The sequence below is a fragment of the Pristis pectinata genome, chromosome 12 (genome assembly GCF_009764475.1).
Source record: "Pristis pectinata isolate sPriPec2 chromosome 12, sPriPec2.1.pri, whole genome shotgun sequence".
Taxonomy (NCBI): domain Eukaryota; kingdom Metazoa; phylum Chordata; class Chondrichthyes; order Rhinopristiformes; family Pristidae; genus Pristis; species Pristis pectinata.
Window position 1 is genome coordinate 37,380,960 of NC_067416.1, and position 27,425 is coordinate 37,408,384.

The window sequence follows — 27,425 nt, forward strand, 5'->3', positions numbered from 1 at the left end:
CAGGTAAAATTCCTTGCACAAGCCAGGTATTGTTGCAGTGTGGTTGGCTGGGATCACTGATGGTGGCACTGAGGTGTAGGGAATTAACAGCAGTACTTATTTTATATTGCTGTTAGCTAAACAAAGGCACTTCTGTAGTATGTAACAGCTGGTGAAACCGGCATAGCTTGTGGGAAAGGGTACAGTTGTCAGCTATTCAATATTGTACAACACATCAAGCAGTTCAAGTTGATTAAGTGGTGACTGGGGACTACAGGAATGAAACTTTCAGTGTCTCCTCAGCTGGCCAAGGACTTGAGTGCTGTCTTTTCCTTGACGTTAAGAATGGGACGATGTTTTCTAATGCATCAAATACTTAACACCAGACTTTGTTGGCCACTGTTCCATCTTCACTCCTGAGCTTGCTTTCACTACCTCCACGGTGACTAAAGATTCGATTTTAAAATGCTCACCCTTGTTTTTAATTCTTTCCACGATCCGCCTTCTCCCGACCTCTGTAATCCTCTCTCGACCTGCACCTCCCAGATGTGTGCACTTCTCCAGTTCCTTATGTTCGTCCCCGATTTCCATCTCCCCACCTTTGACATCCTCCATCCCAAGCTCCGGAATTCTGTCCCTAGCCCCCTCTGCCTCTCCCACCTTTTTCTCTTCTTTTAAGATGCACTTTAAGCCCTACACTTTTGATCGAGTTTGTGTGAAATACCTTTGTCTACACTCCTGCTAAATTCTTTGGCCCATTTTACTACATTAAGGGCACCATATAATTGCACGTTATTGTTGTTAGGATAATGCTGTTAACCTGCTTTCCAATTATCCAAACCTTATCCTTTGTTTCATTCTCTTTAGTTTTTGCTTCTGCTTCCTGTCATTACTGTTCTAGTTTGTTTGTTGCTCTGAAAATAACCTCTGCTGAGCACCCAGTCCAGCTTGATGTTCGGAGTCAGAGGTGCCAACTTTGAAAAAAGGCACTGATGAACTGCCTGTATTCCCACAAGTGTAAGATCCCATGGCACAGTTTGAAGAACACTTGTCATGGTCCATTTCATCACTTTAACAGCAGAACACTGGTGCAAAGATAAGGTTGGAGGAACTCAGCAGGTCAGGCGGCATCTATGGAGTTAAACGGACAGAAAACATTTCCGGTTGAGACCCTTCATCTGGACTGAAAGATGGAGGAGGAATAGACAGTATAAGGAGGTGAGGGGAAGGGGCGGAGCAAGAGCTGGCAGGTGACAGGTGGCTCCAAGTTGGGGGGGGGGGGGTGGTTGGTGATACGCAGATGGAGTAGGGAAGAGTGGAGTTAATGACAGAGGCTGGGAGGTGATAGGTGGAGGTGGCAAAGGGCTGCAGATGGGAACAGTGAGGAGAGGGGACCCAGTTGGAGGAATGTGTGGGTGATGGGCTGATAGAGTGGGTGGAGGAGGGGAAAGAAACAGGGTGATAGAGGGCTGTGGGGGGGAGGTTGGTTGGGTCTGTGTTGGAGGAACTGGGTAGATCAGAAGAGGGGAAGGAGGAGCGAGGGGGGAGCAAGTTACTTGATCCAATTTCTTTCACTCCAGATGAAGGGTCTCAATCCAAAACATCAGAATCAGAATCAGGTTTATTATCACTGACATATGTCTTGAAATTTGTTGTTTTGCAGCAGCAACACAGTGCAAGACATAAAACTTACAATAAGTTACAAAAATAAACAAATAGTGCAAAAGAGGAATAACAAAGTAGTGTTCATGGGTTCATGGAACATTCAGAAATCTGATGGTGGAGGGGAAGAAGCTGTTCCTGAAAACATTGAGTGTGGATCTTCAGGCTCCTTTACCTCCTCCCCGATGGTAGTAATGCGAAGAGGGCATGTCCCGGGAGGTGAGGGTCCTTAATGATTGATGCCGCCTTCTTGAGGCGCCGCCTCTTGAAAATGGTCCTCAATGGTGGGGAGGGTTGTGCCGGTGATGGAGCTGGCTGAGTCTACAACCCTCTGCAGCCTCTTTCGATCCTGCGCATTGGAGCCTCCGTAGCAGGCGGTGATGCAACCAGTCAGAATACTCTCCACTGTACACCTGTAGAAATTTGCAAGAGTCTTTGGCGACATACCAAACTTCCTCAAGATAAGATATCTTTATTAGTCACGTGTACATCAAAACACACAGTGAAATGCATCTTCTGCGTAGAGTGTTCTGGGGGTCAGCCCACAAGAGTCGCCACGCTTCCGGCGCCAACATAGCACGCCCACAACTTCTTAACCCGTACGTCTTTGGAATGTGGGAGGAAATCAGAGCACCTGGAGGAAACCCATGCAGACACGGGGCGAACGTTCAAATTCCTTACAGACAGCTGCCAGAATTGAACACAGGTCGCTGGCGCTGTAAAGAGTTACGCTAACCACTACACTACTGTGCAAACTCCTAACGAGGTAGGGCCGCTGGCGTGCCTTCTTCGTGGTTGCACTCCATGGATGCTTCCTGACCCACTGAGTTCCTCCAGCATTTTGTATTTTGCTCCAGGTTCCAGCATCTGCGGTCTCTTGTGTCTCCAGCACGACACTGATAGCCAGCTTTGTGCATCAGCACAGGGCACTGATTCATTACAGAGCTCCTGCTCCCAGTGTCTGCACCCCACTGTACTTTAAAGAAGACCCTCTCTCAGGCTGTGCGCTGTCCTGCCAGGAGCCTGGTGCGACTCCCTGCCCTCTGCTAGTACTCCCCCCAGTAATGATTCGTCCCGTGGGCTCAGTGTGGAAAGGCTCCCTGTGGAGGGTTAGCGTTGGGCAGGCTCAGCATCGAGATTGTGGGGCTAATCCCACGTCCATTGCTGGGAAGTCCAAGTGTGACCGCCCTCTCGGATCCTCTGGTCTCTCTCGTCACCTCCTGATGGATGTGAGGAAACTGCTGACTCCTCTCTTTGGCTGCATGTCTCCTGCCAGCCCAGAGGTTTCTCTGCAGTAACAAACCCAGGTATCGTGTAGGCCAGCGTGCAACCTACATCACACAACTCGCCCAGGCCTCCCAGGTGGTCTCTCCACACTGACCCCATGGGGTGATTCATTAATGGGGGACCGCCATGTTCCCAGCACAGAAGCGCTCACAGAACCCTGTTTACTGCTGGTTCCAATAGCACTCTTGTTCCTGGGGAGTACATTCCCATGCACAAAACGAAGGATCAGTGTACTAAAATCAGATGATCCAAACATTACCTTATTCCTCCTTTTGGGGTTTTGTTGTACAGAAATTGGCTGCAAATTTCCCATATAATCGAGTGGTCAAATTTGGAAGGACTTTCTGTAGCACTTTGGAATATCCTGAGGGAATGATCAAGTATTTCAATACCAACTTGTTTTATTTACTCTGTTATCCGTACTCTGATTGTGAATCCATTTTTTTTTCTCCGCTCGCATATTATCTTCAATTCATGCATTTTCGAATCTGGCAAATTGTCAGATTTATCATAATTTTGTGGCCGGTGTCCACATTTTTCCACTACATGTCTGCGCTCTGACCGCTGCCATTCTCAAAATGGCCACCAGATGGGGCTCAATAAGCATGTTTCCTGTATATCTCAGCCCGCACTTACACAGCAGTTTCCTTGTCTGAACTGCATGCTGGAGATTGGGTTCCAGTTGAGCAGTACTCCACCTACATTACACCGCGTCTGCCTTGCTGGACCTCTTGCCATGCTGCCCAGGAGGTGACTGCACACATGCCTGGACAAATTATGTGTAGAGCCTTTTCCCAGCTGTTTAAAGTGGCAATGTTTTAAGATCTAGAGCACCTTTAAGCTGTTATACTGAGATCAGTCCAATTAAAGAGAATCCCAGGAAATCGAACGAAGCTCTACAAACCAGGTGTGGCACAGCATTGGATTAAAATTCTATGTGGCAGCAGACCCAAGTGAGCTGAGACTGCTTTCCCAGGGAATCTGACCCTACACCTCTCAACCACTTGAGACTGACCCAGTAGATGCAGCACCAGTAACACACCTTGTGTTGCTTCTAATCTGGTTGCAGAAATGAATCCTGAATATCATTTTAAAGCTGTCAATAAATTTAGGCCCATGTAGTTAGTTCATTAAAATGAAGGACTCCCCCCTTGCATTGAGAAGCAAGTCAGGAAGCATCTATGGAGGGAAATGTACAGTTGATGTTTCAGGTCGAGACCCTTCATCACCTGACCTGCTGAGGTCTTCCAGCGCCACTGTGTGTGCTTCAGATTTTCAGCATCTGCAGTCTCTTGTGTCTCTATAAGAATGAGAGTTGTGCATGTATATGGGTATTTTATTTTACACCGTCAGGTAAACCTGGAGGGACAATCTTCAACAAAAGGGCCTTGTGTAAAATTGGCTTTCGGGGTTGCAACCTGCAGAAGAAACTTTGCAGAATCACCACCTTTTCCCCACTCTGGAGCCTTTGTTTTAAAAATAAACACTCCTTCCCAATGTAGCAAATCCCAATAAGGAAATGTAATCTCAAATTAGAAGACCCTGTTCCAGAATCACCTACTACTAATCCCCACCCCAAAATGAGGTGCAAGCGTAGGCTACGTGGCCACTCAGGTCTGTGCTGCCTTTCAATAGGATGATGGCTGATTTTATCTTAGCCTTAGCTCCATTTTCCCGCCTAATCACCATAATTCCTGATTCTCCTGCATTCCAAAAATCTGTCCATCTTTCTTGGTCTTATTACATTCAAAGTCTTGGATACATTCAATGACTTGACATCCACAGCTCTCTGGGGTAAAACAGTCCCAAGATTCATTACAAGGAGAGAGGAAATTCTTCCTCACCTTTGTCTTAAATAGGCAAGTCTCCCAGTCCTAGAATCCTCCTTGTGCATCTACCCCCACCGCCCCCTCCCCCTGCCAAATCATGAATATTTCAGGACACCTCTCAATGCAGAAGTCCCAGATAATCAAGTCTCTAATACAGAAACACATCACCACACAGAACCCATTCTCTGGTACATCATCTGATACAGAAACACCTCCCCCCCCCCCCCACCCAGTAGACACAACCCTTAAAATAACAGCCCCCAAGACAGAAAACTTTGAAACAAAGTCCCCCAAATAATGGAACCATTTGATGCAGAATCCTCTAGCACAGACCTCCCTTCCATCAAAAAATCCCCAGCATTGAAATTACCCCAGTATTCTAACCTGATACTGACTGCTGCTTCACACCACAGTGGGAGTTACAGTATTAATTCCCAGTTCAGTTTAAGGCCATTCTCCTGCACAGTTTGACAGATGTTGTAGTTAGATGAATAGAACCAATTGGATGTTCGGTGGAATAATCATTCTGCTTGGACTATGAAGGGGATACAGTCAACTATAGAAATTTTCAAATCCACAGTCTCCTGAATTTTCCTCTCCACTTCTCCCTCCATGTCTGTTCACCTCTAAATCACATTCCCACTGTGCTCTGATCCAAATAACCCCAGTGCCTCAAAACATACAGACTGACCTGCTGTGGTGTTTTGAACACCTCCTTCTCTAATGTTCTTGCAATCCAGGGCTTCCCTTCTTTGTCATCTGAACTCTGAGGCTTCCCTTTCAAGGCCTTGATGCTGCAGCTGAATTCCTCAGGTCTGACCCCAATTGGTCTGATTCGCTTGTCAACATACCACCATGCTTTTGGAATCTCCCACATCATAATACGGCTGTGAGAAATCTGCCAGAGGACCTACTCAGTCACCGAGTTAGCAACATTAAATGTCTGATTGAGAGCAATCAGCAGGATTTAATTTTAATGGTACTTATAAGTATTCGGATTTACTCCACCCTCAGGATAATAGTTACCCTTCTGTTATTCTCGCTGTTTCCAGAGATGGCACTGAAGCTCCTCTCAACCAGTCACAACAAACAAACAGCACCTAGTTAACAAGGGACAGGTTGACTAGCAAAACACATCCTTGAAATGGTGATGGTGTCATTCTGCTGTCTAACAGATGATAATGTAGGATATGATTATTGAAGGAATGACAGGAGAAGGCTGGAGAATTTTACTTTATGACCCTTTGAATGGCCTTCCAGAAACAGTGAGACAAAGTACATTCCATGAGAGGAGCAGATAAATATTTGAAAGGGGGAAATAAAGTAAAAGATAAGGTAAGATAAGTTACCCTTATCAGTCACATGTACATCGAAACACAGAGTGAAATGCATCTTTTGCGTAGAGTGTTCTGGGGCAGCCTGCAAGTGTCGCCATGCTTCCGGTGCCAACGTAGCATGCCCACAACTTCCTAACCCTTACAACTGTGGAATGTGGGAGGAAGCCAGAGCACCCGGAGGAAAAGAGTAAGGAATGGAGTTAATTTCTCCGGCAGAGGGCACAGCACCATTGATTGCAAGGCTTTCCTGTGTGCTGTACGTTTCAAATATTAGTGCTTGATTTGCATTGATGCGGTTGCAGTTTGTTCAGATAATTAACCTGTGTCATAATCATGGGATTTAACTTGTCCTTCAGCTGCTGTTAGGTTTAATTCATTACCTAAACAGGAACTCAGGGCAAAAAAAATTGTTTTGGATACAGTCCATGCTGGAAACAACATTCACACAGGGCTTATTCAAGTCTTTTTTTTGATTTCAGGAATGGATTTCAAATTTTGTATGTCAACTACTTTGTCAATCTTCCCGTCACAATCTTCCTGGCACGGTAGCGTAGGGCGGCACGGCAGCGTAGTGGTTAGCGCGACGCTATTACAGCGCCAGCGATTGGGGTTCGATTCCCATCGCTGTCTGTAAAGAGTTTGTACATTCTCCCCGTGTCTGCGTGGGTTTCCTCCGGGTGCTCCGGTTTCCTCCCACATTCTAAAGATGCACGGGTAGGTTAATATGGGTTTAAAATGGGCGGTGCGGACTTGTTGGGCCAGAAGGGCCCGTTACCACGCTGTAAATAAATTTTTTAAAAAATTTAAAAATATCCCATACCCCAACATACCCTGTGATCTTTTCTCCTCGTTCTGTGTATTGGTAAAATTGGCCTATAGAATCTTGCCTGTAGAGTATCGGTAGAGTTTGAGATAGATTGGGTTGAATTTGAATGGAATACAAACTGGTTGTCTCCTTCTCATTGGATGCAGTCCCTCTACTGGAACGTAGGAAATAGAGGAGGACCACTGGACCCTTTCTGCAATTCAGTCGGATCATGACAGATCTGTATCATAATTCTACCGACTCAATTTGATTCTGTAGCCCTTAAAAACCTTCTCTAATAGGAGTTTGAAATTTCTTTATAGCTTTTCATAGAGAGAGGGAGTCCTCCATCTCCAGACATAAAGAAGTACTTCCTGATATAGAACATAGAACATTACAGCACAGTACAGGCCCTTCGGCCCACAATGTTTTGGATATGTCCATGCAGTATCACCCTGAATAATAAATTTTTAACATTACGATTACCCCCAACTCATTCTGAACCATCCTGCCCGGAGGAACTAGTTTTCCCCCTATCGATCCTATCCTTTGAATGCTCCTAAGCATACGCCAGTCTTCCTTTCTGAAGGGAAATGGTTCATGCAACCTATTCTCATAAGGAAAAACTGCTGGAAACACTCAGGTCACGCAACATCTGTGGAAAGAGAAACAGAGTTGATGTTTCAGGTCAAAGGCCCTTCCTCCTCATAATTTCATTCTTTTTAGCGCTGGGACTAATGGCTAAGTGATTGTTTTTTTTCCAGAAAGTTACTGAGTATAATTTGAGGAGAGCTGGCTCTGTTGGTGTCGGGGAGGACGCATTCTGCAGAGATTGGATGTGTGCGTGCAGCAGGGTGGAAGGGAGTTTGAACAGCATGCAGCAAGATTATTCTCATGGAGCCCAGACTGTGTGGGGTCCATGAGAATTGACTCATGGATTGACCCTCCTTTGCTGAGTCACAAAAAGGTAATTAGTTTATTGTTGTCACATGTACTGACACACAGTGAAAAGCTTTTGTTTGCATGCCAGTCAGACCATTCCAGACATAAGTACATTGAGGTAGTACAAAAGGAAAACGATAACAGAAAGCAGAATATAGCATTACAGTTACAGAGAAAGTGTAGTGCAGGTAGACACATAAAGTGCAAGGGCCACAATGAGACAGACTGAGAGATCGAGAGTTCATCTTTATCATATAAGAGGTCCGTTTGAGAGTCTGATAACAGCAGGATAGAAGCCATCCTAAAGCCTGGTGGTGTGTGTTCTCAAAGTAAATTCTAACTCACAGTTATCTTGTTCAGAGCACACCAGCTGAGACTCAGTGGTAGTGCAATCGATTCCGAATCAGACTGTGGGTTCAAATCCTACTCCAGGGATGTGAACACACAATCCAACCTGATGTTTCAATGAAGTGTTGGAGTGGCTGTATGTTGTCAGAGGTCCCAAGTTACAAGGTGAAACTAAAAACCCGTGTCTCCCCCTCAATGAAGATAAATGATGCCAGACCCCAATGTGAAGAAAGGCAGGAGAGTGCTCCTAGAGTTACGACTGATGTTCATCCCTCAACCAACTGCTGAAGCAGATCATCTGATTATTTACTTCGTCCGTTTGTGAGAACTTGTAAGCTGCTGCATTACAACACTTACCACACCAAAATTAGTTATTTGCCTGTAAATAACGACTTGAAATTATGAAAGGTGCCAGTTCTTTCTTTCAACTGCATTTTGTTCACATGAAAGTAACTGAGCTGCTTGGCATTAGTAGCAGAGCTTCTAAGAATGGATATAAGATTTTTTTATTAGTCACATCGAAACACAGAGTGAAATGCATCTTTTGCGTAGAGTGTTCTGGGGGCAGCCCGCAAGTGTCGCTACGCTTCCGGCGCCAACATAGCATGCCCACTACTTCCTAACCCGTACATCTTTGGAATGTGGGAGGAAACCGGAGCACCCGGAGGAAATCCATGCAGACACGGGGAGAACGTATAAACTCCTTACAGACAGCAGCAGGAATTGAACCCGGGTCGCTGGCGCTGTAAAGCGATACACTAACTGCTACACTAACATGCCTGTCCATTCGACTGAGATGTATGTAGAATGCTGTGCTCGTGCGGGGAGAGAGTGATGTCAGAGGAGAGCTTCAGAGAAGGTATGAAACTCTGAACTCTGTACTTATTGAGGCAGCTGGCTTGTTCCATGCTTTCTCATTTATTGATGGTTCACTCAGTTCTGTCTGATTTCCCCTAACTTGGTTTTATGCTCTAGCTCTCATTCTCTGGTCCCTTTTCTTTAGGGGTAGAATTTGATTCACTGGCTGGGGTTAAGGATGAGTGTGCATGCTGGAAAGCTGGTTTGCCTACCGTAGTCATACGTTAACAGTTCACCAACATCAGGAGGTGGAGGAACCCTTCCCAGTGTTATTTTGCTTCGCGTGGGCCAAAGCTAAATACTTCTGCACTCGATGCTTTTAAACATTCCTTTACCTTTACCCAGTGCTGCAAGGAGTAGAACACACTGCAAACTGGAACAGCTACAGCATCGTCTCTGTGGATGGTTGAAGAGAGGATTGGGTAACATGAAGCGAGGAAGAAACAAACAATGCAAAAACCCACAGAATAAAGTGGCCCCATAACCTTCTGCACTTGGGAGCAGAGGGACCCAATTTCTGATAAACACAGAGACGGCATCCAGATTTTGAGCCATATTGTGTTATTCCTTTGACAGTGTGTTTGAAGATGGCACTGTGACATTGTTAAAGTGTGAAATGATGTTTTGTAGGAATAGGCAGGAAGAAAGGAAAAGGGACAGTCAGTGAAAATAGGCAGTGATCATAAAGACACGTCTTTAAAATATAAATGTGTGATGGTTGAGAGTGACGGCTTTGCCAGAGGGTCAACGTTTGATCCCAGTAGGATAATGGCCAGAACTTCCTTGAGTCAAAATTTTTGATTAATTATTGTTCTAAGAAGCAAGCAACTTGCCAGGAACCCAACACATCTGCACCACAGCACTGGGCAGCTGCCAAAGGGGACATAAGGGGAAAAACACTTCTTTGTGTTTTGTAACCCAACATGCAGTGAATGTCCCAGTCAAGTCGATGAGTTCATAATGATCACGGGAAATTACAACGACGGGACATTTCATCCCACTCCAGCCACTCCAATGTGTTCTCTTTGGTGTGACTATGCGCCTCAGGAATAAAATATTATATTGTACTGTATAGGCATTTTTAAGATTATACTGGCTCATCTTTGACCCAAAGGTCTCCAAGCAAGAAAAGCAAATCCTTTCTGTGCTTCTGGTTTTAAATTGCGTTTGGGCATTACAAGAAGAAAAAAAATCTCACTTATTTGGCAACTTAAGAGAGCTGGGGTAGGGGACATGACCCCTCCAGTCTCCTCTGCCACTTAATAAGATTGTTTCTGATCTTATTGTAACCTTAATTCAACATTCCTGTGACTCCTGGTAACCTTGCACCCACTTATCAAGTATCTCTCAACCTCTGTCTAAAGATTGTTCAATGGTAGACCATGAACTTTGTGCTGGGCTTGCGCTGTTGATCTTCAAACATTCTTTTCCTCGGATGCCTAGAGGCTGAGCTGGCACACACTGAACTTGGTGATGAATTTCACCATTGTTTGCCTTCACTGAGAGATGGCTCCTGAGATATAGGAAGCCATCCATATTTTCTAAGGTCTCATCATGGACTTGTATTGTTGGAGGGCAGTGTTGTGCAGTGGGAACAGGTGTACAGAGGACCTTTGTATAATATACGGTCCATTGTCTTGTATGCTTAAGTGAATAAGTTGATGTAAGTTGGAGTCAATCTCTCAACATGTGCATGCATAAATTTCATCAGCATATGGCAGCTCAGTGATTGAGGTTGGAATGACCTTGATTCTGGAATGGAGATTTCAACCCACTGTGGAGAACAAACTTCTTCCTGAGGGCTAGGGACTGAACGAGGGTCTGGGGAACTTGTGGGGAAGGGTTGAGGGAGCTGTGGGGGAGGGCAGAGGGTCCGAGGAAAGAGTAGGTGAAGGATGCCCAGCCACAGGGAAGGAAGGAGGCAACTGAGTAATAAGCTACTTAGTGAATTTATGAATGCCAAAGGGCTTAATATTGTAACGAGAGATAATGGATGCATTGGATGTGAACTCCTAAAGTTCCTTAGATTTGCAAAGATCTCGATGGATTTGTAAAGCAGAACCCTAACAAACCTTATCAAGAGAGGAGGGAGACAGCAAGAAACTATAGACCAGTTAGTTTGTCATGTGCTGGAATTAAAGAAATAGCACATGACCATCCCTCAGGAAGAAGTTTGTTTTCCACAGTGGGTTGAAATCTCAAGGACTCTGTTCCCAAATCAAGGTCATTCCAACCTCAATCACTGAGCTGCCATATGCTGATGAAAAAAATCATTACAGAATTGAGCAGTAATTGTATAATGGCTTTATGAAAAGGAAAATGTGTTTGACGAGTTTATTGGAGGACATTGAGGATGCAATAAATAGGATGAACAAACCCTACTTGTTGAGCAGCACAGTGGTGCAGCTAGTAGAGCGATTGCTTCACAGTGGCAGGAACCTGGCCTCAGTCCTGACCTCGGGCGCTGTCTGTGTGAAGTTTGCACATTCTCCCTGAGACTATGTGGGCTTTCTCTGGGTCCTCCCACATCCCAAAGACATACAGGTTGGTAGGGTTGTTTGGCCTTTTTAAATGGCCGCTGTAAATTTCCCCTACTGTAGGGTGGCAGAATCTAGGGGAATGGGAGTGGACGAGAATGTAGGATTAGCATAAATGGATGGTTCATAGTCAGCATGGACTCAGTGGGCCAAAGGGCCTGTTTCAGAGCTGTATCTCTCTGTGACTCTGAAGGTTTTTTTCACAATGTAGGAGATTATTATATTGGGGGTACAATATTAGCATGGATGGAGGTTCAGATAACCAACAGAAACAGAAAATCAAGATTATTTTCAAGCTGCTACAAGTGGGGTGCCACAGGGATCAGTGCTGGGGCCTTCACCATTTACAGTCTGCATTAACAACTTGGATGAAGAGACCAAGGGTATTGCAGCCAAATTTGCTGATGATACAAAGGCAGGCGGGAAAGCAAGTTGTAAGGACACAGGTAATCTGCAAGTGAGATAGATAGCTTTAGTGAAATGGTAGAAATTTGTCAGATGGTGTATAAAGTGGGGAAATGTGAGATTATCTATTTTGGTGAAAAATAGAATATGCTTTAAATGGAGAGAGACTGCAGAAAGTTGTTGTACAGAGAGATCTGGGTGGCATTGTACATGAAGCAAAGGCAACATGAAGGTCAGCAAATAGTCAGGAAGGCACATGCATTGTAAAGGGCTTTGGTGCCACTGTGAAGAGCTATGGTGAGACCACACCTGGAATACTGTGTGGAGTTTAGGTCTACTTATTTAAGGGGGATTTATTTGCATTTGAAGCAGTTCGAAGAAGGTTCACAAGTTTGATTCCTGGGCTGATGGAAAGGGCTGAGAAAGTTAGGCCTTGACTATAGTACAGAGGAATGAGAGATGATCTTATTGAAAGAAGTGAGATTCTGAGGGAGCTTGACAAGGTGGACATTGAGAGGCGGAATCCAGAACTGGGAGCGTTATTTCAAAATAATGGGTTTGCCCATTTCTGACAGATATGAGAAGGAATGTGAATTGGGGGGTTGTAAACCTTTGCAATCCTCCACCCCAGAGAGCTGTGGAACCTGAATCTTGCAGCATGCTGTTGTGCAGAGGGACTTGGGAGTGCTTGTACATGAATCGCAAAGGTTGGTTTGCAGGTGCAACAGGTTATCAAGAAGGCAAATGGAATGTTGGCCTTCATTGCTAGAAGGATTGAACTTAAGAGCAGGGAGGTTATGCTGCAACTGTACAGGGTACTGGTAAGGCTGCACCTGGAGTACTGTGTGCAGTTCTGGTCTCCTTACTTGAGGAAGGATATACTGGCTTTGGAGGCGGTGCAGAGGAGGTTCATCAGATTGATTCTGGAGATGAGGGGGTTAGCCTATGAAGAGAGATTGAGTCGCCTGGGACAATACGTGCTGGAATTCAGAAGAATGAGAGGGAACCTCATAGAAACACATAAAATTATGAAAGGGATAGATAAGATAGAGGCAGGAAAGTGTTTCCACTGGTAGGTGAGACTAGAACTAGGAGACATAGCCTCAGGATTCGGGGAATAGATTTAGGATAGAGATGAGGAGGAACTGCTTTTCCCAGAGAGTAGTGAATCTGTGGAATTTTCTGCCCAGGGAAGCAGTGGAGGCTACCTCATTAAATATATTTAAGACACTGTTAGATAGATTTTTGCACAATAGGGGAATTAAAGGTTATGGGAAAAGGTGGGTAGGTGGATCTGAGTCCATGGCCAGATCAGCCATGATCTTATTAAATGGCGGAGCAGGCTCAACAGGCCAGAAGGCCTACTCCTGCTCCTATTTCTTATGTTCTTGTATTCTTATGAATCATTGAAAATATTTAAGGCCAAGACAGACATATATTTAGTCTATAGAGGAGTCAAGGTTTATGAGCAGCAAGCAGGAGAAAAAGAGCAAAGGAAGAGCAGCTGTCATCCTACTAAATGGTGGAACATGCATGAGAGGCCATGAAGCCTACTCCTGCTCTTATTTCTTGTGCTCATATTGGGGTTGTCTTTCTGTATCAGAAGGGTCAGAAGAGGAAAGGTTGGAGGTTCTGAAGGTTTTCCATAGTGGGGTATGTTTCCAGATAGGGGGTAATTATACTGGGGTAGAGGTTGCTATTTCTATGATTGGAGTGTCTATTTAGGAAGGGACTGCTGAAAGGCTGGAGATTCTGCATCAGGGTTTCCATATTGGAATATTTCCTTCTGTTCTTAGGTAGCTCCCTGTCAGGAAGGACCTTTAAGATGAGTAACAGTCACAAATTTCATTTTAATTTTGTAATAAAGTTTGTGTAAACTCATCTTGGTGATAGTTCTGATTCACAATAGGCCTCGTTAAAAGGGTTTGGGATCGATAGTGATAAATCCTAGTCGCAAGGGTACAAGGGAATGAGCTTGCATTTTTATAGAGCTTTGTGTTTTATCATCAGTGTGTCCCAAAGTGTTTCAGAACCAATGAATTACTTTTTGAAGAGTCATCTCCATCGTTCTGTAGGCACTTCCTGCAGTGGACTTGCTGAAATCTTCCACGTATGGCAGCTGAATTAAATGAACAGATGATATAGGATGAAGGTTGAGGGATAACTTTTGACAAGGGTGCCAGGAAAATGTCCCAGCTCTTCTTTAAATGGTGCCATGGGATCTTTTATGTTCACCTGAGAGCTTATAGCTTCCTATCTGAAAGATTAATCTCTGAGAGTGCAGTACTCCCTCAGAACAAAACTGGCCCATAGATTATCCAAGCCAAGCCTGAACTTGTTTGGACTTCCAGCTGAGAACATTGGGAAACAATTAGGAGCAGCAAAGCTGACCAATTATTCTCCTCCATAACCTGAGGCCGCTGAGGTCTGCTAACACAACTGGACGTGGTTGAGGAGAAGGAAGAGCACTACAATATTGATGATGAAAGAATTGACCATTTATATGGATGCAGAAAGTGCCCCAAGATATTTTGTAAATGCAAGCAAGCCAAAAGAATGGAAAATCAAATACCGAAACAAGATTTAATATTTACTTTCTGATATTCAACGTTTGCTGTAACTTCCAAACACCTCTATCAACATTGATTTGGAAAATGATGAAGAAAATATTACTTGGCAATAGATATATATGTGTGCAAAAGTTTACACTTATTGTATAAGTACATGTATTTTATGTGTAAAATACAAATATGTTTGCATAATAAAAAGTCAATAATTATAAAGAAAACTGAACAGCACTGGGAGTTGTCGACTCTACTGGGCTGCATGCTTTCAGGGTCTACATTTTTTGAGTGATATCTGTGAGGCTGCACAAAGTCAAAAGCACCCTATGAAACTTGCCAGTAGAAAATTAAAATATAACACCAGTGAATTTCGTAGAGTCCCTGGCTTAATGGAATCTGCAGTGCAGACTGAATAACGTGGCTCTCACTCACTATTAAAGCCAGGCTGATGAGTTGATAGCTTCCACATTCTTGATGGACAGTGAAGATTCAAAGTGATTTCAATATCAGTAGTAGTTTGCAGTTTTTCACCAAATTAATCCCCATCCAAGTAAAACAAGGCTAGGTACTAACTGGTAATAGAATTAGGATGTACATGTGTAATTTAGTCTCTATCTTGCAGTCAGTTACCTTACTTTTAACATTCAATTCCAAATTCTGGCTGCTCTGCTTTGGTTCAGTGGTGACACTTACATCTGAAGTAGAAGTCCTGGGTCCAAGACTCACTCCAGTAGCTTGAACACAATCACAGCCATTCTGTAATATAGCAATGAGGCAGTGCTGGGCTGTCAGGTATCATCAATGTCATATTTAATCTACTCCCTCAATTGGATGTAGTATACACACATCACTATTCAAAGATGGGGAGTCCAACCCCATTCTCGAGTAATATTTCTTCCTGGATCAATATCACAGAGGTAGATTATCTGCTCATTTATATCCTTTATACTTTATATCATTTATATGACAATAAACTCGACTTTGACTTTGCACTAAATTTTGTGCCTTGCTATGCATAAATTTATTTTTGCTGCAAAAAGGCTTCGGTATTGCGGAGTGCTTTGGAACTTTTAACTCAGGAAGGCTTGATAGACGTGTTGGCTACTTCACCTTTGTGTAATGAGACTGCCGATGTAAACTGGTCACGCTGCCCTTACAGGCCATGACCAGTGGAGGCACTGAAGTGCATCCAAAAAGGATGCCCAAATTGGAAGTGGCAACAACAGAAATGAGTCTAAATTTCTAATCTAAACGATTGATGATTCACTTTTTTAAAAGCAATGTCGTTTTATCAACGATATATGCAGATTAGTTGGCACAACTTGTCCCACATGCAATAGGGACTGAAATCAGAAGTTGGCGAAGATGAAAACAAAATAAAACTGCAGGAGCTGGAAATCTGAAATAAAATCTGGAAATGTTGGTAACAGTCACCAGGTCAGCCAGCATCTGCGGGTAGAGAAGCGGAGTTAACGTTTCAGGTCGAAGATGCTGCCTGCCCTGCTAACTGCATCCATCATTTTCTGCTTTATTTCAGAATCTGATGATTGGAGTGAGAGCAGGAAAGTGGTAGCTGCTCTGATTCTGGGGATTAAAGTATTTTAGGAAGTAGAAATCGCTTCAGATCTTGGCGAGCTGACGAGGGGAGGGGGGGGGGAAGTTGGGTTCATTCACTTCTTCAGTTTGTGTACTGGAGAAGAGCCCCCCCCCCAAAAAAAAAATCCGCTGTAAAACCTTACAAAGAAAACACAGATTAACAGCACCGTCTCTTGCCTGTTCGTGAAATGTTGACCATTTTTCCATTTTAGACAGAATTTCCCTCCAAGGGGTTAATGCTGAGCAGTTTGTAACAGCGTCTCAGCGTTGCCTGCATTCGTTGAGAAAGTCCGTTTCACTGAGGAATGATTATTGTAATAGGTTACAGATTAAGTTGCAATGGGACTACTTTGGGTGGAATTGTGCGGATGGATTTGCTCTGCAGTGTTGGGGGAGAGAGAGAGAGGGAAGGAAGGGGAGAGAGAGAGAGAGAGTTGGATGCAGACTGGATGTGGTTGCGGAGTTCCAACGCCAGCCCCAGGCTCGGGTCAGCCCCCTGTTGGAAGTGAAACTGACCGAGCGCGGCGCTGCTGCAAGCCATGGCGGCTCAGGGCGACTCTCTGAGCGGCTACCTGGTGGCGCCCCAGCCGCTGCAGGAACCCGGAGCCACCGACCCTGGCTCCAACAGCGAGAGGAGCACCGACTCGCCGCTCGCAGCCTCCGAGGACGATGGGCACGCTCTCCCGCACTGTACTGACCCAGACTGGGTGGAGGAGAGATTCCGGGTGGACCGTAAGAAACTGGAGGCGATGTTACAAGGTGAGAGAGAGAAGAGAGAGAGAGAGAGGGGGCAAACAAACCCTCTCTGTGCTCGTCGGGCAGTGTGGGAGACAGCAGGGAAGTTTTCACCAGCGGCTGCCAACAAATGCAGTGTCTGGGTCAGGGTGCAGTCCGAAACTCAAACCAAGGGCGTGTGCGGGGTCGGCTCTCTGAGCAGTTGGCAGCTAATGTCTAAAAATTGCTATTTCACCAGGAAAGCCAGTTGTACTTCTGACAGCTGCACTCAATGCGTGGCCGCTATATCAACAGCTCTTGCGGGACGCCCCGCTACATACTGAGTCAACCCGCGCTTCTACAGCTGATCCGGAGTGCGGAGGTAACAGTCTAACTGAGTCAGATGCAGTGTACCCTTGGACCCCCAGTGAGGGTCCCTCATATCCATTGAGCTCCCGAAACAGCCTGCAGTATAACTACAGCACGACCCAGGCTCCAGGCTGGGGAGTCCTTTGCTCTTCGCAAAACCTAAATAGTGTTTTGAAGAAACGTTAACAAGTTATAGCCCAGTCGCCAAGTAGTATTGAAGGATGTCAGACCAGGTCTCGGTCTCAGCCTGAGGCTTTATTTAGCTTTAGCATACTGTTTGCAACTCGAGAGAAATCTGAGCAATTCAACAATTTGAAACCCATTGGTTAATGCCCGCCGAGTTTTGCAGGCATTCCAGGTTTTTGGCCCAAACGCATTTTTTTTGAAGTACAGTTTTAAAATAAAGTGAGTCGATCTACAGGTTTGTGAAGCTTTTATTCCGAAGTTAACGACCCGCGTGCCCTGGGTCGCTGGTGTAAGTGCCTGCTGATCGGTGATGGCTGAGAGTAGCATCTTGTCATCGCTCTCCCCCACCCCGGCTACATCTGTCCAATTTTTTCCCCCTCATCTATTTCTCTCTGTCACCCACCTGGCTCCATTTGTGCATCATTTCCCCTCCTCCTCCTCCTCCTCCTCCTCCCCCCCCCCACTCCTCCCCCTCCCCCCCCCCACTCCTCCCCCTCCCCCCCCTCCCCCTCCCCCCCCCACTCCTCCCCCTCCCCCCCCCCTCCTCCCCCTCCCCCCCCCACTCCTCCCCCTCCCCCCCCCCCCTCCTCCCCCTCCCCCCCCCCCCCCCCCTCCCACCTCACCTGGTTCCACCCATCACCTACCAGCCTCTGTCTCACCCCTCCCTCTTGGCTCTTTACACTGGCTGTCTTACATCTATTATCTCAGTCCTGATGCAGGGTCTTGACCTGAAATGTTGACCACCCCTTTGCCTCCACAGATGCTGCTTGAGCCATTGAGTTCCTCCAGCAGTTTGTTTTTCTTGTTTAAAGTGTTGGGATTTCAAACAACAATCAGATTCACGGTCATTACAAAGACAGCAGTAAAGTGTACCTGAACATTGGTACAATTGTTTTTGACTTGAATTTAGAATTTACTGAAAATCTGTAATTCGATATCCTGAATACACTAGGAAGGCTGATCTGGGCCAGTGCGGAAACTACATAGATTACAGAAGAGGCACAAAACTACGTTGAATGTTACACATAGAAATCCAGTCCAGCCTTGCACAAGCCCCTCTAAGCCATCTCACCTCATCAACACATCCTTTTTTTTGCTTGTGTTTATCTATTTTCCCCTTAAATGCATCTATGCAATTTGTCTCGACTCCAAGTGGAAGCTAAATCCACATTCTAACCATTGTCATGATAGAGGTTTCTTGATTTGTCTACTGGATTTATTAAGATAAGATATCTTTATTAGTCACATGTACATCGAAACACAGAGTGAAATGCACCTTTTGCGTCGAGTGTTCTGGGGGCAGCCCGCAAGTGTTGCCACGCTTCCGGCACCAATATAGCATGCCCACAACCTCCTAACCCGTACGTCTTTGGAATGTGGGAGGAAACCAGAGCACCCGGAGGAAACCCACGCAGACACGGGGAGAACGTACAAACTCCCACACAGACAACGGTGGGAATTGAACCCGGGTTGCTGGTGCTGTAATAGCGTTACGCTAACTGCTACGCTACCATTACTAAACCTCTGTTAAACATCCTAACGTCCAGGAGGAGTGGTTGTCCATACTTGCAGACTAAGAGGAAAGAATTGCCGGGTAGCAATCCAAGAAGATGACTGACCTGATGTTATGCGTCCAAATCAGCTAATGAACTCTTTTGTCAATTCTGCAATATGTTTTGTTTGTAGCATCTGAAACATCAGCGTGATATGTTTTGGTTTGAGCTGCCTTACATCTTTGTGCTTTGAGAAAAGTTCTGTGCTCTGAGTAGGATTACCTCTGTGCGGTCGTGTAGTTTAGTGAGGGTTTAGTTTTACATTAAAGCGCTACATATTTGTGTGTATCGTGATATTGCGTTGTTGCTGGTTGATAAAATGAACTTGGGTCACTCCTGTTATGAAATTGATTTGGTTTATTGTTGTCACATGTACCGAGGTACGTGACAAACTTGTCTTGCATACTGTTCATACAGATCAATTCACTTGAGGTAGCACAAGGTAAAACAATACAGAATGCAGAGTAAAGTGTCACAGCTACAGAGAGAGTGCAGTGCAGGTGGACAATAAGGTGCAAGGTCATGACAAGGTAGATTGTGCGGTCAAGAGTCCATCTTATTGTACTAGGGAACCATTCAATAGTCTTATAACAGTGGGGTAGAAGCTGTCCTTGAGCCTGGTTATATCAGAGGGGGCTTGTGCAAGGTTGGACTGGACTTCTGTGTTGTAACATTCAATGTAGTGCTTTCAGGCTATTGTATCTTCTGCCTGAAGGGAGAAGAGAGAATTGCTTTTTATAGTAAAAATAATTGTATTAAGTAACACAGTAAAATGAAACTATGTGTGGGGAGATTGAACTGTCCAATAATTTGAATTCAGGATTTTGTAGCAATGTGCATTAGATTCTGGAATATATTTTAATGCATATCAAAAGTTATGGTTACAAACTTGAACTTGGGAAAGGTGCAGTTTTTTTTAAGATGTTCTCATGAATCAACAAACTGAGATAATTCTGTTCTATTGCCTCAGTGCAACAAAGGCACATCGAAGGGGAGAATACATATTCCTGTCTTGACTTGATCTAATTATATATTTGGTCAGTTAGATAATTTGTCCTGTGTAACTTCTATTTAGTTTAGAGATTATGCCCAGTTGACAGTGGTGTGTAAAGTGGGTTTGACAGCCATACAATCTGATCATTTTCATGGGTTTTTTCATACTCAAAAATTGTCAGTTTCAACAGGATTGAAACACGTGTATTTATTAAGCTATTCAGATACAATCATTCTGAATGTTAAAAGAGCCTGCACCAGCCTTTTACATGACATCAGTATCTAGCGTTCATTGACCCATTTTCTCCTCTACTGTAACAGTGGTTGTTCAGTGGATGTCATTGGCAGCTGCTATCTTGTTTTCCCATGGGAGTTTACATTTAACTATACAGCATGTTACACCGACACAGAGTGCTTTGGCTACCATCTCTCTGTACAAGATCTTATGCAGTCCCTGATCAGTGGCTCCCCATTGTCAAGAACTGAGATTATAAACTTATTTTGAAGGAAAACTTAGTTTTTTTGAAGTTGATCTACATTACAGGAGAGACTTCTGTTTATACAAAAATACTTCATTAACTGTGCAGTACATCGGGAGATCCTGAAACAGATGTAAATGGAAATCTTTCTTTCCCAATCTGTGAATTTGTCTAGTTACACTGATTCTAATTATGCAATGGTCACCCTAACTAACCCACAGTAAGACATACAGAGGTTAATTTGTGAACTTAATATGCTATCATTGCTGTGTAATTAGGCCAGATTTGGAGGTTGAAAGCAATTTAAACCAATACACTCACAGTTTCATTCGATGATTTTGAAGTAAATAGCTTCTGGGTGTTGGTTTATTGTAACAGACCATTTGATTGTATATGTCTTGCCTTCATTATTCTTTTAGATTGATGATAGTCTAATTGAGGTTAGTAGACCATGAGCTTGGTGCTGGGTTTGTGGACTTGGTCTTCGAACGTGCTTTTCCTCAGTTGGTTGAAGGCTGTGCTGGCACACAGGCAGCAGTGAACTTCATCACCGTTGTCTGCCTTCACTGAGGGGTGGCTCTCGAGATACAGACATTATTTTTGGAGGAACATCCAGCTACTGCTGAAATCAAGACCTTCAAATGTTTTTCATCTTTCAAGCTACATTTCAAAATAAAGCATGGGACTTTTTAAAAAAAAGTTTTAAAAATCTTTTAAACTTGCATCAGGTTTTCTTACTCCGTTTCTCAGACAGGGCTGAAGTGGGTGAAGAGCCCTGTGTGGATCTGCAGACTCTGACACGGATGGGGCAGGTTCTGCTTGATGCGGTGAGTGGGTGGGGAGCCTAGAACCTGCTGCTGCTTCTGCTGTTTGTGAATGGATTTCGCCAGAGTCCACTGCCCTCCTGGGTGCTCCTTCTCCATTTTGATCGGTCGTGGGTCCGGCATTCTCATGAATCAATGGTGACATTAAATCCTTTTCAAGGAGGCTTTGAGAATGTCCTTGACGCTTTATCTATGTTCTGGGAAACTCTCCCAGTGTTGGAGTTCAGAATGCTTGTTTCTAGGGGGCCTGGTGTCATGCATGTGTGTGATGTAAGACAAGATTTCTTTATTAGTCACGCGTACATTGAAACACACAGTGAAATACATTTTCTTTCTGCGTAGTGTTCTGGGGGCAGCCCACGAGTGTCACCACGCTTCCAGCGCCAACATAGCATGCCCACAAATTCCTAACCCATACTTTGGAATGTGGGGGGAATGGGGGGAAACTGGAGCACCTGGAGGAAACCCACGCAGACACAGAGAGAACATACAAACTCCTTACAGACAGTGGCCGGAGTTGAACCTGGGTCGCTGGTGTTGTAAAGCGTTACGCTAACCGCTACACTACTGTGCCTGCCCACCAGAGCTGTTTGAACGTAATTAGTCTCTATTGCTGGGGATGTTGCCCTGGAAGAGGGCACTGACATTGGTCACCTGATTGCCTCTGCAAAATCCTGCAAACCAGTGCTGGTGGTGTTTCACCAGTGCTTGAGGTGCCAGCTCTATGTTGTCTGTGACTCCAAAGCATATCGGAGGATGAGGCTCTCTGCTATTTAGTAGAGTATAAGCTTGGTGTTGGGTTTGCGGGATTGGTCTTTAAATATGCTTTTCTTCAGTCAGCGGAAGCCTGCACTGGAGTTAGCAGTACACTTCATCACTGTCTTCCTTCAATAAGAGGTGATTTCCAAGATGTGGATTTTAATTCTTGGAGGGCAGCGACGTATAGTGGACAGGTTGGTTGGGGAACCTTGCTGTCCAAGTGTTCAGTGTGAAGCCCATCCTCTTGGCTTGGAATGCCAATGGCTTGGAACTTGGCTTCATGCGTAAGTGTTGTCAGGGTACAGTAAATCAATGACTGGGGTTGGGGTGATCTTGTCCCTGGAGAGATGTTGAACAGTTTCCCAATCACCCCCCCCCCCCCCCCAAGCAGGGTGCTGATTGAAAGGTGCAGAATTGCAGTGAGGAAGATTGAGAAGAGAATTGGTGCGATAACACAGCCATACTTGACCCCAGTGTGGACCGGGATTGGGTCTGTGGTGAGCATTGCAACTTGCATGACATCATGTAGCAGATGTAAGTTGCTGATGAATTCTGAAAGCAGGTCAAATTTGAGAAGGATATTCCATGCATTCTGTTGGCTGATGGAGTGGAAGGCTGTTTTAAGTTTAGAAAAAGGCCACGTACCATGATTAATGCTGTTCTCTGCATTTTTCATAGATTTGTCACATGGTGAGGATCATGTCCGTTGTATCTCATGGATAGAATCCTCACTATGAGGAGGCAGTTGAGGAGGACTGTATGGATGACTCTCCCCATGGTGGGCAGCCAGGGAGATGCCTCTGTAGGTACTGCAGTTGAATTTGATGCCTTTCTCAAAGATGGCCACGTTGTGGTGCTTGAGTCCTCTGGCATGCTCTCCTTTCCCAGATGAGGTTGTGAATTTATGCCTGTATGATCAGTATGCAAGACAAGTTTTTCACTGTACCTCAGTACAAGTGACAATAATAAACCAAAACCAATACCAGAAGTTGTCCTCCATCATGTTTCAGCGCTTCAGGGATTTTGTTTGCTCCAGAGGCTTTTATGTTCATGACCAAAGGGAGACACCCTTACCTTGGTTAGGCATATGAGCAAATAGTTTCTCCCCTCACTTCCACTGGAACACCAGCACTGAATGCCCTTTGAGGGTGAACTTGAGGATGTGAGGGAGGATATATTGATAATACACTGAAGCGTTAATGGACAAAAATTAATCATGAGCTGAAGAAGCAAATGTTGGTCCCAATAGTAAATGAAAATCAAAAAAAAAACGCAGATGCTGGAAATCTGAAATAAAAACAAAAAATGCTGGAAACACTAAGCAGGTCAGGCAGCAGAGAAGCAGATGTGTTGAGTGTTTCTGGCAATGTTGGGCTGAAGAAAGTGGAGAACGCACAAGGGTCTGCTTTTGGAGGAAAGGACTTCAGGTGTCCAACATGTAGTCTGGAGCCATGGGACAGGATTCCTGGGTATCTTGATTATACCCCAACCCACTACAATTTTGTAGCAGCTCACTGCCATCCCGGCTAAGGTTGTATCACTCAGCAGAAACTGATAATTCAAGCAGGCAGCTTCTGACCTCTGCAGAACCAATAGAACTGGTGGCAGACTGCACTAGGTTTAGAATCAAACGATTCTTGATGTCACGGAAGCTCAGCAATTTAAATTTATGCAAAATATCAGCCTTACTAAGTGCCGTTTGACCCACCTGCAAAGGGTATAGGCTGGGTGTAGTTCCTCGCTGTCCAGTCTCTGGTGAATGTGGCTGTTACTCACACATGAGACTTGAAATTGTGTGTTGACTAGGTCTTCAATTGTCAGGGCACCTCAACTAAATGTGCTCCCGATCTTGCCTGTGCTTGGCATCTACACTATATCGTTTCCTGGGGGTAACTACCTCACTGTTTTTTGCTTGCAGTTGACTTGGCTCAACTTATCTCATCTAGCTCATTACAGATTGGGGATGTTCTTGGTGTGCGTTTCAGCCATTCACTGACTTACCAGTGAGTTATTCAGAGAGAACATTAAGGTTCATAAAATTCCCTTTGATAGCTTTTTATATTGGAATGCTCCCACTTTAATTTTACTGCTCCGCGGCTAGCAGCGAGAGTAGGGATCTTGAAATTACAAGCACTGAGGCTTAATTGTCGATCTTAAACTGATATGAAAAACACTCAGTCACTTTGAAGTTGGAGATCTGGCTGGATTTCGTGGTCACCTCGACTGCTTGAGTGATCCGCTGATAGTAGTGGGGAGGCCATTTGGCCCACCTTGACTTAACTGTTTGGAAGGATTTGCAAATCCTATTGGTCGATTGCGTTGTACTCCGTGTCTCATTGGTTCTATTGCCCATTACAACTGATCTTTGTATGTACTCAAAACGAGGAAACTGGTCTTTCATTAGGTTTGCATGTAATAAGTGGGCCGAAAGGGATTCTTAAGGTTGTGAAGAGCCCCGTGCTGCTATTGAAAGAGGAGACATCAAAAGAACTGATGCATTATTTGGAGATGGCTGAAGATTACAGAAGTATAGACACTAAATTGCTTCCAGTCTCCTTCCCAAGATGAGTCCAGTCTGCCGTTCCCATATGAAAGTGGACACCAAATGCTTTATCAGGTGTTGACATAGAATGAGCCCTGTGCTTTACTTAATACATAGGACCAAAGTTGATTTAAAATGAGCTTGCATTTATGAGGCCTTTATTTCGCTCTTGCTTTAGGCTTTATTCTCGGTTAAATACTTTTGAAGTGTTGTTGCTGTTAGAATGTAGGAAACATTAGACAGCAATGTGATAATAGCCAGATATGTTTTTTAGTTATATTGACTCAGCGTAATGATTTGCTGGGAGCAGTAGAGATAACTGTCCCAGTCTTAATGTTTTTGAGGATGCTTTTACATCTTCCTGAGAGCGTAGATGTGGCCTCAACTTCAAATCTTATCACCTTCGAGCTCTCCCTCCGCACAGCACCAGAGCACTGTCCTGGGCTTTTGTCCTCAAGTCTCCTGCAGTTGGGGCTGAGCACCGAGCCATCTGACTCGGATGAGACTGCAACCAATTAAGCCACACAGCTGAAACTATCAGCACCAAGTAGTAACTGTTGGGATTTGGGGAACTGCTTTATCTGAGTGGACAGACTAAGCTTCACAACTGACCTGGTCACTCAGTTAATCCAGAGTTTGGGTGGGTGAAGGGCCAGAGGGAGGGAGTCGTAAAACTTTCCGGTATTATGATTCACCGGACATGATTGTCTGGAATTTGCTTCAAGTTTTTCTTTCCTCTGCTGGGGGCAGGTTAATGATTGATGGTGTATACCACATATGTTTTAAAACCAGTTCACAAGCTAAAATATTGATCTGGACTCTCAGGCACTTTGAAGTTTAATACAAGGAAATACTTTCCATAATTGCAGCCTGAGGATTCTTCTCTCGATTGTTGTGGTAAACTTGGCTGTGCCTAACTGCCATCACCAGAAGTGAAGAAAATTCTTGCAGGGCTCTTCAGGCTGGATGCAGAGAGGATGTTTCCTCTGTCCAAGGCTCCACAAGCAGGGATCACTGACTCAGAATAAGGGGTGGGACAGACAAGATGAAATTTCTTCACTTAAAGTACTGAATCTTTGAAACTCTTTTACTCTGTGGAGAACAGTGGCGGCTCATTCAAAACACAGGTTCTTGGATGTTAAGTAAGTCAAGGCATATGGGGATAGTGCAGGGAATTGGCTGAACAGGCTCAATTGGTCTATTGCTCCTGTTCCTTGTGTCCAAAATGAAAAGACTGATGATTTTTAACAAATGATAACACTCACCCAAGAGGACTGGGTTTTCGTAAACATCTGTAAGCAAGGTTACGGGACTGAACGTAAACTTCAGAGGAACTGATCAGCTGATACAAATCTGTTGTATAGCAACTCTTCAAGGAGTGTAGTTTCTCAGCTGGGATCCATTCTGCTTGAGTGCAAACTATCACAGAGCATTTCCAAAAGCCTTCCCTTCTGTTACAGAGACTTCCTGACTGGAGCTATTAAACCATCAGAGATCACAAAAGATGATGATTTCAACAATATTGCATCCAGAAGCCTGTTCCTTCACCTAAACTGTGAAGGGTATGTTGGTGAGGAATGTGGCTTTGTTACAGTAAGAGCTTCCAAGTAGCAAAGGAAAGATTGAATTTCTTTTTCAATGATTGCAGAGGCCAGAGAAAGTTTATGGACTGTGGCCAGTGATAATATGTGAAAGTTTTGTGTGAAGCACCTAAACCACCCATTGTGTCAATGCCTCCACTGTTGAAGACCCACTCATCATCCTCAATGTATTTGGTTGTTACCTATTTTCATTTGCTACTTTGCTACAAATATTTTTGATATTAACATGAAGATCACCACTCATTTAATGTGAGAATGAAATTTACAGATTATTTATTAAACTTTATGATGGTATGCATTTATTTTTGGGGAAAATAAAAGCTGCAAAAATGTGGCTGTCTGTAAATTAAAATGTTTTCCTTCAGCTTTCTCAAGTGTTATGTTTTTTAGATGTAAAATCTCAAAGGTGTGTGCACCCTTGAAGAGATAGGAACCTGTGCTAAATTCAGTTTCGTATCACTTGTCGCAACTAGAAGATGAGCACAGTTCTGTCGAGCTGTAACACATGGCAAACACAAGCCTGGAGCCTCCAGCATTTTGTCGCAGTATTTTATAATATAAAATTTTGTGGCTTGTACTGTACTAATGCTTGTTGTGGTCGTGGTTCTTTGTGTGACCAGTTACATCAGACTTGTGCTTCAGTAATTGCTTTGTGTAACAGGTTAAAGAATATTTCATTTCTGGTAATTAATGGAGAGAGATTCAGTGAGGCTGGTGAATACATTTCTAATCTTAATCACCTTGTCTGTCAACTTGTGCCTGTCTCACTATTCATGTATGTTACAGTTTATCTCAATACAAATCTATCCTACTCACATAGCTCATGCATTCATATCTTTATTCATTCCTTACATTTCTGCATGCCTATCTCCATCTCTTTATTCCTTTATCTTTTTGCTTTATTTTCACATCACTTTTTGTTTACTTCATTGTATCTCTCTTCCTCTGTTAATTACGGTGATGTTAATTGGATATAAGTTTCATAGTCAGAAGGCGCATATATTAGCATATTGAATAAAACAGAGATTAATGGAGGTCTTTAGGAATGATAGTCAACTTGTACGGTAACGTTTTTCTCTTGCAGCCTACCAGAGGAGCTTCCTCAAAGCCTGGCTTTGCAACTGAGGCAGAGAAAGATGAGAAGGTGATGGTATTACCGTGCTTCATCTGTAGAGAGCACCCTGACATCAGCCTGCTCCCTCAGCCACTGCCCTGTTCTGTGCAGGGCTGTACAACAGAACGTGAGATCTTTTCAT

General features: G+C 44.2%; 1 protein-coding gene across 2 annotated transcripts in view; it reads left to right on the top strand.

The window, feature by feature from the left end:
- The first annotated feature begins 8,955 nt into the window (after positions 1–8,955).
- The window catches only part of LOC127576995 (protein bicaudal C homolog 1-like), a 254,613-nt gene continuing 236,143 nt past the window's right edge, over positions 8,956–27,425 (top strand). Inside the window, exon 1 of one of the 2 annotated variants that reach the window (XM_052027841.1) lies at positions 8,956–9,048. In XM_052027841.1, the coding sequence (XP_051883801.1) occupies positions 8,997–9,048 (52 nt within the window). In that variant the 5' untranslated portion in view covers positions 8,956–8,996. Of the gene's footprint in view, positions 9,049–16,542; positions 16,909–27,425 lie in introns of those variants that run through there. The other variant, XM_052027840.1, reaches the window with a different exon arrangement.